General features: G+C 40.9%; 1 protein-coding gene across 3 annotated transcripts in view; it reads right to left on the bottom strand.

Annotated features, from left to right (window-relative positions):
* The window catches only part of LOC145983907 (1-phosphatidylinositol 4,5-bisphosphate phosphodiesterase delta-4-like), a 207,290-nt gene that overhangs the window by 136,162 nt on the left and 58,353 nt on the right, over window positions 1–12,775 (bottom strand). Inside the window, exon 1 of one of the 3 annotated variants that reach the window (XM_083117022.1) lies at window positions 6,097–6,220. The exons of the other annotated variants lie outside the window; for them this stretch is intronic. Coding sequence (XP_082973148.1) covers window positions 6,097–6,181 — 85 coding nt within the window. The 5' untranslated portion in view covers window positions 6,182–6,220. Of the gene's footprint in view, window positions 1–6,096; window positions 6,221–12,775 lie in introns of those variants that run through there. 3 annotated transcript variants of the gene reach the window in all.

The following is a 12,775-nucleotide window of genomic DNA, read 5'->3' as shown; positions in this document are numbered from 1 at the left end:
TAATTCAGGGGCGTTCCCGGGTCTTACAACCTCCTTTGGAAACCCACATTTCCTAAAAAGAAAATGCCAGTAAGTGAAGTTTGGTACTGACTGACTACTTTGTAATCGTGCCTCCCCCGTATAAAATGCCTGGCCATTCCTGAATACCTATGGCTACGAATTTGAACATCTGCTTACTGGTTCGGTGAATGAACCGTCTATGCCTAAAGCAGGATTCGAAACTACAATCCCTGTAGCTATAACTAACGAAACTAGAAGTAGAAGCTTTGGATCAGACACTCTTATGAACGCGCCAACGGAGAAAATAACTGACTCTACAAGAAAAATCATTTTTTGATTTGATTTGATTTAGTTTATTTTACTTCGCGTTTTGTGCCTCTTGGCTAATTTGCGAAGATGGGGATGAGTGATGAAATGATGAAATTGATGAAGGGACATTCACAAACAACCAAGCCCGACCGGGATTCGAACCCGGGACCAAGAAAAATCATGATTGCATTTCACTTGTTAGGATATTTACCAGATTGATAGACTGTGTGTGATGCAACGCATGAGACTGATGGTTTCTTAGCATGGTTACCTGACTTCTTTGATCCTGCCTTGCAGCCGTGATGACTGGGAGAGGAAAGAAGAGTTGACAGGATTCTTGTTGGGAGACCTGATGGTAAGAGACCTGTAGGAAGGCCAAGACGAAGATGGAGGGATAACGTTGAGATGGACCTAAAGGAAATCGGTAAGGATGGAAAAGATTGGATTGATCTTGCCCAGGCTAGGGACAGATGGAAGGCGTGTGTTGCTGCAGCCATAAAACTTCGGGTTCAAGAATGATACAGAGTTAGTTAGTTACCCGTGATGACTGGATAAAAGTACACTCACAAAAGTCAAGGGTCTAAAATTAAATTCCTGCCCAAGATCCTTGGCTTGATTTAAAAATGGCTTCCTATTATTGATGATGATGATGTTAATAGAACAAAATGCTGCATGGAACAACACCGATGCACCAATTACGATTTATGCAAAGGATCTCCAAGAATTAACTTGAACAATACAAGTACCAGGCCAGGAGTCAGAACCAAAACAGTGACCCAAATGTAGAACCATGACCTGCACCGGCACCCGATATTTCACCTTCAGCCGAATCTGGCTTTCTGCTTTCCCCAAGGCACAAAGATGACGTGTGTTGATGGCGAAATTGAAACAAAGAACAGTGCGAGTATTCACGGAGGAATGTTGCCTTTTCCCAAAATTAGTGCTTTGGACATCCATTCAGTACAGTTCAAGAATCATTATCACCGTCCACCTCCTACAGTTCCTGGTCTACCTTGAGTTCCAGAGACCGTACATTCAATCCTAATTATTTGTCATTTTCACCTTCCATTTTCTCTGCCCGCACACAGCGATGATACGCTCCTCGCGATCCTTGACCGAATTCCTTTGCATCACAGCTCTATGTCAGGGAGTTGATCGACTGATGATTGTTTCATAACAGGAATGTCTAGAAGGCCAATGGTAGGATATTTGTTGATAGATTCTTAAATTGTTGGTACGTTAGCACATAGGCTATCTGTACCCGTCACACAATATTGGGACAAGCCCTTAGTTAAAACAAAATTGAGGACAGAACTCTTATGATAAATAAAATGTATTTTCTGAAACTTAACTCAATTTATGAAACTTAGACTCTTTACGAACAACTAAAACTATACTATTTCCGAGGATAAAGTATGCGCACAGGTTAAAAGTAAGGCTGTAAAGGAACACTCGGCACACGAACACAGAACAGCACGACCTCACAGAGAATCAGTGGCCCCAACTTATATGGGCCCGTGGAGCCCGAGCCCACCAACTAACTTGTCTTGTTGTTATTGTTTTAATATTTGTTATCGTGATTCGTGGTGGAGTGCTTATTGAAATAACAGACTTTAATGATACATTGTTGCTGTGCCTTAATATCATGATATATGGAAGGGAGGATTTATGTGATATTTTGTGAACTTATAACTTAAGTGTTTGAACGCATCCAATGTTCTTTTTTCAGAAGTTGACACCACTGCAGAGGATGATAATGGCTCTAGGTCCAGACGTCAGAGCCTCGTTAGCCTGCAAGACTGCAGTTACCAGGGTGTACTACGTTGAAGTGAGGTTGACTTTTGGGTGCCTTCTCAGAAGGTTACACCTTAGGGAGCTTTCAGACCGAAGCGACAGACTATAGGCGACAAGCAACAAGGGGTTTTCACACCGAAGCGACAAGCGACACGGGCCCCTTCAGTCTGTAAGCAAGCATTCACAGCACATGCGCCAACGACAGACCGAGGCGACGCGAAGGACGCCATTGAGAAAACGCGCCAGTACGCGCCTCTTCAGTTAGTTCAAAAGGTTGCATTGACACGTGTCGCTTCGGTCTGAAATCTCCCTTACACGCTCGACAGGATATTTGTACACAAGGATTTGAACACTTGTTACATACATTTGAGAACCAGTTTTGTTTGGTAAATTTGAGTCATTACGTTACATAGGAACATATAAAGTAGAGAAAATCGACGGTCAGAGCTTTGATTTAGCAGCCAAATAAACTACTTAACCAGGAAAGTGTTGATTACCTTACATTTGGGCACACACAGGAGACGTACTATAGAGAAGTTTCAGCGAAAATACAGGTTCAACCAGGACTCAAACACGGATGCGACCAACACTGGGCACGCCTGATTTTCCGCTTCGATCTCCACAATTACCAAATAGTGGAAAAGTAAAATTAGGCGAAGTAGCTCACATGGTAGAACAATGACATGGTACGTCAGAACGCCGGATTCGAGTCCTGGTCCAGACTGCATTTTCACCTGAAATGTCTACAAAGATTTGGTTTCCTTGTTAATCGTGTTAATTTTGGGAAGAGCGAGGAGACATGAACGGAAGGAAGAACAAGCCTTTACGAAAAATGCCAAAACGTTGGTCTGATTAGTGAAAACTTTAGGTTGAAGAGGGAGCAATTAGATTCTCCATGGAAGTCGAAACTTGAATTACTTGGTTGAATTACACTCTTTCGGGAAACTGTGGAGCAATATCGCGCCTAATGGCAGAGAAGAGAAGAAAGCGAGTGGGTGGAGCAAAGCAGTACGCGCAATGGCTGGTAGCTACAGCAGCGTTTTCCCCTCCATTCACTCCCATTCCCTCTCACGCGTTCATTGGTCGAACCCTACTTGCGCAGAGGAGTTGTTTTCATTTGCTTGCTCCAGAGATTAATGGCACAGATTAACAGGCTACTTTAGGTGGCTTTTCTGCCACTTTTGGCTAATCGCGACATGGAAGGCGAAACATGAGTATGAATGAAAATTTTAATAAGCTTTATGTAACTTAATAATAGACTTAAGGATGCACCTACAACTGCAACGTGAGGAGATATTCCTAAATCTTACTGTCCTCCTTTTCTAGAATTCGCTTGTGCTTGTCATGTGCTTGGGTGAAAAATTTCAGCCAGGATTCGAACAAAAACTTCATTTCGGGGTACGATACGTTAGCCAAGATTATGGGTTTGGAGCAATCGATAATATTCAGACATAGAATTTCAGTATAGGCCAACTGGTGTGTTTTTCATAGCAAGATTCCTAGACACGAGACATTAAAAATGCTATTGGATTCGTTTTGTTATTCTAACAAAAACTGCACTCTCCAAAGTCTTCCTTTCACCGCACCGCTGGGGACTTGACTGATTGGGAGTGTTGACCCAGAATCGTGAGGACAATTGGCGATTACTTGAAAAGAGGTAGGAGTCTCCAATCTCGAGAGTCAGATAAAAACAGCGATGGGATTCGATGCGCTGACCACACGTCGCCCTGGAAGTCGCCTGGCGTGCCTTGGTCTCGAACTGTCGATCGAAAAAGAGAGAGAAGGAAAAGGGAGAGAGAAGGAAAAGAGGGAGAGAAGGAAAGAGAGAAGGAAGATTGAGAGAAGCAAAAGACAGAGAGAGAAGGAAAAGAGAGAGAGAAGGAAAAAGAGAGAAGGAAAAAAGAGAGAAGGAAAAAAGAGAGAGAAGGAAAAAGAGAGAAGGAAAAGAGAGAGAAAGAAGAGAGAGAGAGACAAGGAAAACAGAGAGAAGGAAAAGAGAGAGAGAGAGAGATGGAAAAGAGAAGGAAAGAGAGACAGAAGGAAAGAGAGAAGGAAGATTGAGAGAAGCAAATGACAGAGAGAGAAGGAAAAGAGAGAGAGAAGGAAAAAAGAGAGAGAAGGGAAAAGAGAGAAGGAAAAGAGAGAAGGAAAAGAGAGAGAGAAGGAAAACAGAGAGAGATGGAAAAGAGAGAAGGAAAGAGAGAGAGAAGGAATAGAGAGAGAGACAGAGAGAAGGAAAAAGAGAGAGAGAGAAGGAAAATGAGGGAGGGACTGACAAGGGATTTTCGCCTAGACACTAGATGAACAATGACTTCAACAGACTATATAGTAGTAGTGTCTGTGCCAAAAATGGACTGTGGAATGTAAGGGAGACTCTCTGAAGGCATTCAAATGTCAACCTCTCTTCCACGTGACTCTGGACAGCATATTTTACAGGATGACGAGGCTCTGGCGTCTGGATACACAGCCAGGAAAATCCTCCGTGAGACTTGTGTTGCGTCGTCCACGTGTGATTGTCTCTTCACTTCATCCATCTCATTTTATCACCATTCATCTCCATCGTCGCGATTAGCCAAAAGGTGGCAAAATATTGATTGATTTGGTTTATCTTACTTCGCTTTTCTGCTACTGTTGGCTAATCGCGAAGATGAGGATGAGTGATGATATATTGAAACTGATGAAAGGACATTCACAAAGAACGCACATACCAGTCCGGGATTCGAACCAGGGACTCCTAGCGAAAAGTGGCAGTATAGTAACCTAATATAACATTTTAGGGTATTACAAGAAGGATGCGAAAATATATGCTTTTGTTAAATAGTGATTCGGATGGGAGGGGGTGTCTGAGGCTGGGTTTATGCACTTGTAAAAAAAATGTGAAGGAAGGTTAAATTATAGTGCGGGAATTTCTAAGTAGACTGCTTAACACGCTGAGCCACCGAGACTGCGAACACGTTTAGTGTCAGACTTAGTATCTTGTTTTCGAAGGCTCTCAGTTCGCGTTCATCAATTTGTGTTATTTTTTAATTATATTAATGCATTTCATTTAATCATCATTCGTCGAATATAGCCGGACCCTGTGGCCGAGTGGTTAGCACATCGCGCTGCGACGCCAAGGGTTCCGGGTTTGAATCCCGCTCGGGCTTGGTTGTTTGTGAATGTCCTTTCATCAATTTCATCATTTCATCCCCATCTTCGCAAATTAGCCAAGAAGCACAAAACGCGAAGTAAAATAAAATAAATAAATCAATCAATCAATCGTCGAATATAACCTCAAGATGTAGAAAATCAATGTTAAATAACAAAATCAAACATTGGTGATTAGTGTCACGTGCAGTGAAACTAGAAACCCTAGGTTAGGTTCTGATTGAATTAGGTTGCTTGTTTAGCGTCGGTTCTCTTGTCACTTTTCTGTAATTGCGACGATGAGGATGATATGATGAAACAGATAAAGGGCACACACGAAGAACACCCATGCCGGGATTCTAATCGGGGACCCCTGGTGCCGTAGCGCGTTGTGTGACCACTCCGCGACGGAGGTTGGCGAAACCCTAAGTTAGACACGAACTATTTTATTCTTTTTATGATTGTCATCCATACTAATGTAATGGCTAGACAAATCTGACAAACAAAAACAAAGCGTGACACGCAATGAGGCTAAAGGGCATTGGGTTTGAATTCCGGCCTAGACTTTGATGTTGCTCCATAATCTTTCTTCAACAGTTTAGCATCTATTCTTAGTAACGTGGTTAGTGTTAGTGGTGGAGATGCGACGTAAAAACAACACAATTTTTATCAAGATAAAAACAACACAATTTTTATCAAGATAAAAACAACACAATTTTTATCAAGATAATAGAAGTTCGAAAACATTGGCGCAGTGAGTTTTCCCGAAGCTTTATCCAATTTTACCGAGCTTTCGCATATTTAAAAATAATACTTAGGAGATAATGAGACTGGAGTGTTAATTAAGACAAAAGGATCGCTACTTACCGGGATCCTTGTAGGCGCTGTATGATAGTGCCACCACCTCAGGATCGGATTTGATTGGCTTCTTCTCCTTCAGCTTCCTCCTCATCGCTGAGAGCAGTTGGATGAGCAACGAACGCGAGGTGTGTCTCAGCCACACTGACCGGCTTCTCAGGAACCGCTCCAGCTGCCACCTGGCTCCCCCCTCCCTCCCACACTCCCCGGCTGCTTCAAACTCGCGTGCAAATCTCCTTTCTCCAATCGAACAGATCATTGGCGACGTAATTAACAGAAGAGGTGTGGCGCAGCTTGCAGCTCATTTTTTTCATTTTCAAAAAGTTCAAAACATAAATCCAAAGTTAAGATTAGGGATGGACGATATCGGAAATTTGATATCGCGATATATAGTTAAGAAAATATCGTCATAGACGATACGATATTTTTTTTTCCGTATAGTGATATCGGCGATATATTGTCTCCACGATATATATCGCCAAATAGCGTGACGATATATCGCTGACGCGATATATATAGGTAAAATATCGTGACGATATATCGTCTAGTTGATATCGCCTGCACATTTTTTCAAAATCGCGATATATCGTCTGGATATATCGCCCAACCTAGTTAAGATCCCTCTTTCTCTTTTTACTATTAATAGGGACCGGATTTTTAGGTGTTATAAAACTGAAAAATATTTATTTATGTTCTAAAAACATCGGAAATATGTGGCTAAAAGTCGGAAATATTTTCATTCAAAATTCTGCCAAACAAATAAATAGATGTCAGCCTCCGTGGAGGAGTGGTTATCACAGCGCTCTACGATGCCAGGGGTCCCGGGTTCGAATCCCGGGTGTTTTTGAGTGTCCCTTCATCAATTTCATCGTATTACCACTCATACTCATCTTCGCGATTAGCGAAGCAATAAATAGATACTCACCAGTGGCAGCAGGACGTTAGTTGCCTGTTGCATTCTGCTGATCACAATGAACAACAAAGCACATTTCCAAATTATCCACTGAAAATGCATGCTGATTATCGCTGAACGATTTGTATTGTGAAGACAACATTTCCACATCAAATGTAGTCATGTGTGAAGTGCGTGATGTCATGATGTCATGCACACTTACACCATCAGTTTAGGATACATGTTCGGGGCCTTGTAATCAAGGGGATCTGGTTTCGATACTCGGTGAAGGCTCATAATGTTTAGGATCCCACTTTAAACTGTAGGTGAGTAGTACAGTGCCATTGTAGGTGCTGTAGCAGTAGTTTTGATTTGATTTGATTTGATTTAGTTTATTTTACTTCGCGTTTTGTGCCTCTTGGCTAATTTGCGAAGATGGGGATGAGTGATGAAATGATGAAATTGATGAATGGACATTCACAAACAACCAAGCCCGACCGGGATTCGAACCCGGGACCCTTGGCGTCGCAGCGCGATGTGCTAACCACTCGGCCACAGGGTCGGGCTCTGTAGCAGTAGTGACCGGTGTGTTGTGGAGTGCTCAAAAGGACATGTACAGCAGAATTACATTAATTGATTGAGTTTGTGTTTTAAGTCCATTTTATGCAAAGTATGACTAATTGGGACTGTACCTACAGTTTAAGAGAATTACTATTTAAAAATACATATTACTAACATGATGGATGAAGTGAATGACCATAGAGAGAGAGTTTCCGCTTAGGCACCAGTTTTAGGGCGGCGGCACTCTATCAAAGGTGCCAAATAGGTGGACATTGACAGGGTGATCAGGGAAGAATGTGAGTGAACTTGTTCCGATTGAGCTTATGAGACAATACACAAGGAGCGAGCCCTATTGAACGAGGATTCGGAATGTGTCTGCGTGTGTGGACTGAGTCGCCCTTTCAGTCAGTCAGAATTTGGAGCCAAGGTATATGCAAGTACACTCCGTTCCGGGGATCTCTGGAGCAAGCGAACGAAAACAAGTTTCTGCGCAAGTGGTGACTCAAGAGGACTCGACTAATGAAAGAGGAAGTGCGAGTGCACGGAGGGAAAAAACGCAACCAAAGGTACCAGCCGTTTACAGCAGTGCGCACTGCTTTTCTCCGCCCACTCGCTTCCTTTCCTTCTCTGCCGTTATGCGCGGTCTTGCACCACAGATTCCCGAGAGATAGTGTAGGTATCCTGTCGGTCCCCATACCTCCCCTTCCCTCAGCTGCACCCCTGCACCCATCATTTTTAACACCGTTAGTTCTCTTGCTACATCCCTAATCATGGCCTTTCCAGTGTTGCCACATGAAAGGATTTTCCCTAGGTGCAGAGAAATTAATGCACAATTTTAGGTGAAAAGGGAAAAGACATGTATCATGAAATATAACAAATTTACAGAGATATTTAAATATATCCAGTTCACATATTAAATTTAAGTTCATTATTCTGTTAAATGCATTTTCTTTTCTTTAATCACGTACCCAAAAACGAACTATAATCAAAATTTTAGATTTCGCATAGGAACAATTAAAATATTCACACTATTATTAATATAATAACCCACAGCTCTACGGCCCGTGAGGGCCTTGGCTTACCTACCGACTGCTGGTCTCCCTCCCACACTGTTCCTCCGTCACCTGTTATAGCGTGGAGATCTTAGACCAGTATTGGGGTGACGGGTGGTCAGCCCGTCGAACCCCCAGCCGTTGTAGGTCTTCTCGACCGGGTTACCGCTCACTCATTCGGAGCTTCCCAATTTCCTCACGATGGTGGGTTGCCACCGGCCCTATACGTAGGCCGAATAAATTCCGACCAGAGCCGGATTCGAACCTACGCCGTCCCGCAGCAAACGATCTCAAGACGAGTGAACGCCTTAACCCGCTCGGCTACGGAGGAGGACTCACACTATTATTAGAATTTTATATATTTTTATATTTTTAGAATTTTATAATAAACCTAACTTATCAAATGTTCACTATCTGTCATTCTCTTTTTATTTTTACTCATTCAATCAAGCTGTTAATATTTCGGTGAAGTGATATTAACTGTGGTTGTTGTTTTTTTGTTTATATATATATATACATACATATATATATATATATATAATGTATATATATATAATGTATATATATATATATAATGTATATATATAATGTCTATATATATATATATAATATATATATATATATATATATATATATATATATATATATATAAAGGGATATTTTGCACCTTTAAAAGGAAAATTATACCTTCCTGTTGTGACAATACTGTGGGGCATCTGCGTTTCGATTAGAGTATGTACGTCAAGAAAGAGATGCAACTTTTTGTATTAATGTTTGAATTCTACTTATCAATATACTGATTAAATATGTGAAGAAAAATCTTACACAATAATATCAACCATTACCAGTACATAAAAATGATCTACTCGCCATCAAGCTTTCATGAAGATAAAGTACTGAAACGACGCCCACTTGAATTATAACTTGCAAGATTAGAAAAAAAATGAATGACTGATGACAGGCAATACATAACGTATTTGACATGAGGAAGACTTTACGATGTTGCAAAGTGAAGTGCAAAGTTAGTAGAAAAAGAAAAGTGTGTCGCCATCTTGAACGAAAACCAAACCTAACTGCAACTACAGACTAAGCTAAGATAAATGCTAGTTTTCAAAATGTATGTAGGATAATGTCTGCTACGTAAATTTTCGAGAAATGAGGCAGCAGGAAAGGCCTGTGAATAAGGCTGAGCCGATACCACTTTGAACCGATACCGATACTTAAAAATTGCAATAATTAAAATTTGTTCAAAATGTTAATCAATATTGGTGAAAAACTAAATATGCTGACCAAGGCAGTAATTTATTTTATTAAAAAAACATAAACTAACGTAACGTTTCAACCTTCTAGCAAGGTCTTCTTCAGACTCTGTATCAAGTACAAAAGTTTTTTGTACTTGATACAGAGTCTGAAGAAGACCTTGCTAGAAGGTTGAAACGTTACGTTAGTTTATGTTTTTTTAATAAAATAAATTACTGCCTTGGTCAGCATATTTAGTTTTTCATAATCATGGAAACAAGGCTTAATGGAGTTATCAATATTGGTGTGTAAATATTCTTCTCCAATTATATCCATCAATTTACTAAGGAATTTGCTTTAGAATATTCAAGAATTACATCAGAATATTAAAATGGATGTTATGTGATCACAAAATACAGTTTTTCGTGCAAATTAAAAATAAAGTTTGAATTTTGCATAATTTCCAGGATAATGAGACTGTCGAACGGCATTTTTGTGGACCCCGTGAAAGACCAATATACCGGTAAAGTATCGACTGCTAACGGTAGATGAATTTAAACCGATACCTTCCGATACCGATACCAGTGGTATCAGCCGACACCGATACATCGGCATCGGCTCAGTCCTAGTTGTGAATCCATATTTTGCTTCAGGAAAGGAAGTAGGGTATAATTTAATGGTTCGCAATACCATAGGCAGAGTATTTCATGTGGGCAATATCGGAAACGACACACTGTATTGCAGAAATATGTATTTATGACATAGGGTCTTGCATATATCTTCTAAGAGATATTCTACCATTTTCAGTGTCTAGACAGGCATCAATTCAATATGGGGAGAGGGGCATTTGCCCGGTTCACAATATTGGTTTCTTTTAATCTTCCCTCTCTCGCAGTTATTAACGGTTGAACTATTCACCTTCATTTTCTCTGAAAGAGTGACAGCAATATGGTACATAACTTATTATTTGAATAAAAATATGTAATGAGCCAAGCACAATAAGTTTTTAGTAATAATTTGATTGTAAGTTGGCCCCTGTGCTCCAAACATTCTCGATCAATGTGTGATGTGCTCAACACCACGTTCCAGTCTCTCTTACATGCCAGTGTCTCCCCCAGATACCGATTCGTGAGAGGCTAAGTGAGCCCTACAGCCACTCAATCGCCCGAACCATCTGTTCAATACAAAGAACAGCACAAAAGCCTTGTCCAATTGACAGACCCTCAAATTATACTTCGTGACACATGAGCATCCTGTTGAGGGCGAAGACGGGACACGTGCCTTTTTATTGTGTGACGCGTGGCTAATATTTCAAGTTCGCGTGCTCGTTACATGATCTTGCCTATGGACGTTCTGGGTTCGAGTCCCGATCAGAGTATGGGTGCTCCATTGCGTTCGGTCAATCATCCATCTCAACGTTGGGATTAGCCTAGAGTAATAGAAAAGCGGCGTAAAATAGCAATAAGCAAATACAGGTGAATTACGAGAACGACCTCCACATGAAAAGCAAAGCAGAATAATTTGAGCCTGAACAACCTCTTAGAATAATTAAATACTGAATATCATATTCTACGCGTATATATTGAAAAACGTCCTGTAAAAGAAAAAATATGATTGAAAAACTCTTATTATTCACAGTCTAGATACAAGGAAAGCTAAGGGCGTTATCAACGACCATGCATCACTTGAATGTCACCACCACTGACGTTGCATCTCGTTTAAATTTGTAATCACAATACAATTTGTCGCGCTGCATTGTCATACAATTCTGCATAACTTGGTGAAGGTTTCCTGCACTATACTGTTATCTCATTGCATGAATATGTGTGTAACCAACTCACGTGCGATAATGAACTTATTTGGAAAGAATCACCCCTGAGTGCCCTCAGCTACAAAGCAGCCAGAAAGGATTGGCCATATAGTTTTAGAAATGCAACTAACTGTACATTCAATTTTCATAAAATAATGCATTATATAGATTACAGGCGCATTGTATTAATCACACATTTAGATTATTAATTCAAGGCCACTTTATAATGTTTCCAGAAAACAATGCAATCAATGCAAAGCAAGGAAATGCACCGTGCTTATTATCTCACGTCAATTTCCTGTCACTTTTTGCTAATCGCGATAATGAAGATGGATGATGGTTTGATTGATTTATTTTATTTTGCTTTTCTGCCACTTTTGGCTAATCGCGTAGACGAGGACGAGTGATGGTATGATGAAATTAATGAAGAGGTACTCACGAACAACACCCATGCACTGGCCGGTATTGAACCCGGGACCACTGGCGTCGTAACGCGCTGTGCTAACCACTTCGCCACGAAGTCGGCAGATGGATGATGGCTAGATCTAACTGATAAAAGGGCACTCAGTCGGAAACACCCATGCCTAAATCAGACCTCGAGCCCTGAACTTCGGTCAGATTGTAAGTCGGCCACTCAAGGTGCTCAGTCACCAAGGTGGCTCAAAGTAAACATTTCGTTGCTTAGATATGTTAAGTTTAAAATAGAATCAGAATGCATTGGATATTTTGCCTACAGTGGGATTCGCACATTGGATCTCTTGATTATAATGTCACAGAGGGGGCCAGTAGTGCTTAAAGTGGGAGAAAGGTACTTAATATGCTGTCTTTCATGGCACCCCTCCTCCTTTCACGCCACACTTTCACAATTTAAATTATATTAAATATTTCGAGATATCTTAGGGGGCGCAAGTGTCCCCCCTGGAACCCTCTGCGGGCGTTCTTGAAACTGTCCATCACCATGTTTATTCTCTTATTCCAAGAGAGCTTCAATAATTAAAGCAAAACCCCAAAAAGCTGCTGACAACATCCGCATCAGCATACATAAAAATCCGATCCTTAAAAACACGTAGGATGCAAGAGAAAAAAAGAATGAAAATAAGTCATGGACAATTTGCCAAGCAATACTTCTGCATC

This window comes from Lepisma saccharinum, chromosome 2 (genome assembly GCF_977018435.1).
Source record: "Lepisma saccharinum chromosome 2, izLepSacc3.1, whole genome shotgun sequence".
Taxonomy (NCBI): Eukaryota; Metazoa; Arthropoda; class Insecta; order Zygentoma; family Lepismatidae; genus Lepisma; species Lepisma saccharinum.
Note: the sequence above shows the minus strand (reverse complement) of the source record. Positions and strands in the feature narration are given on the sequence as shown.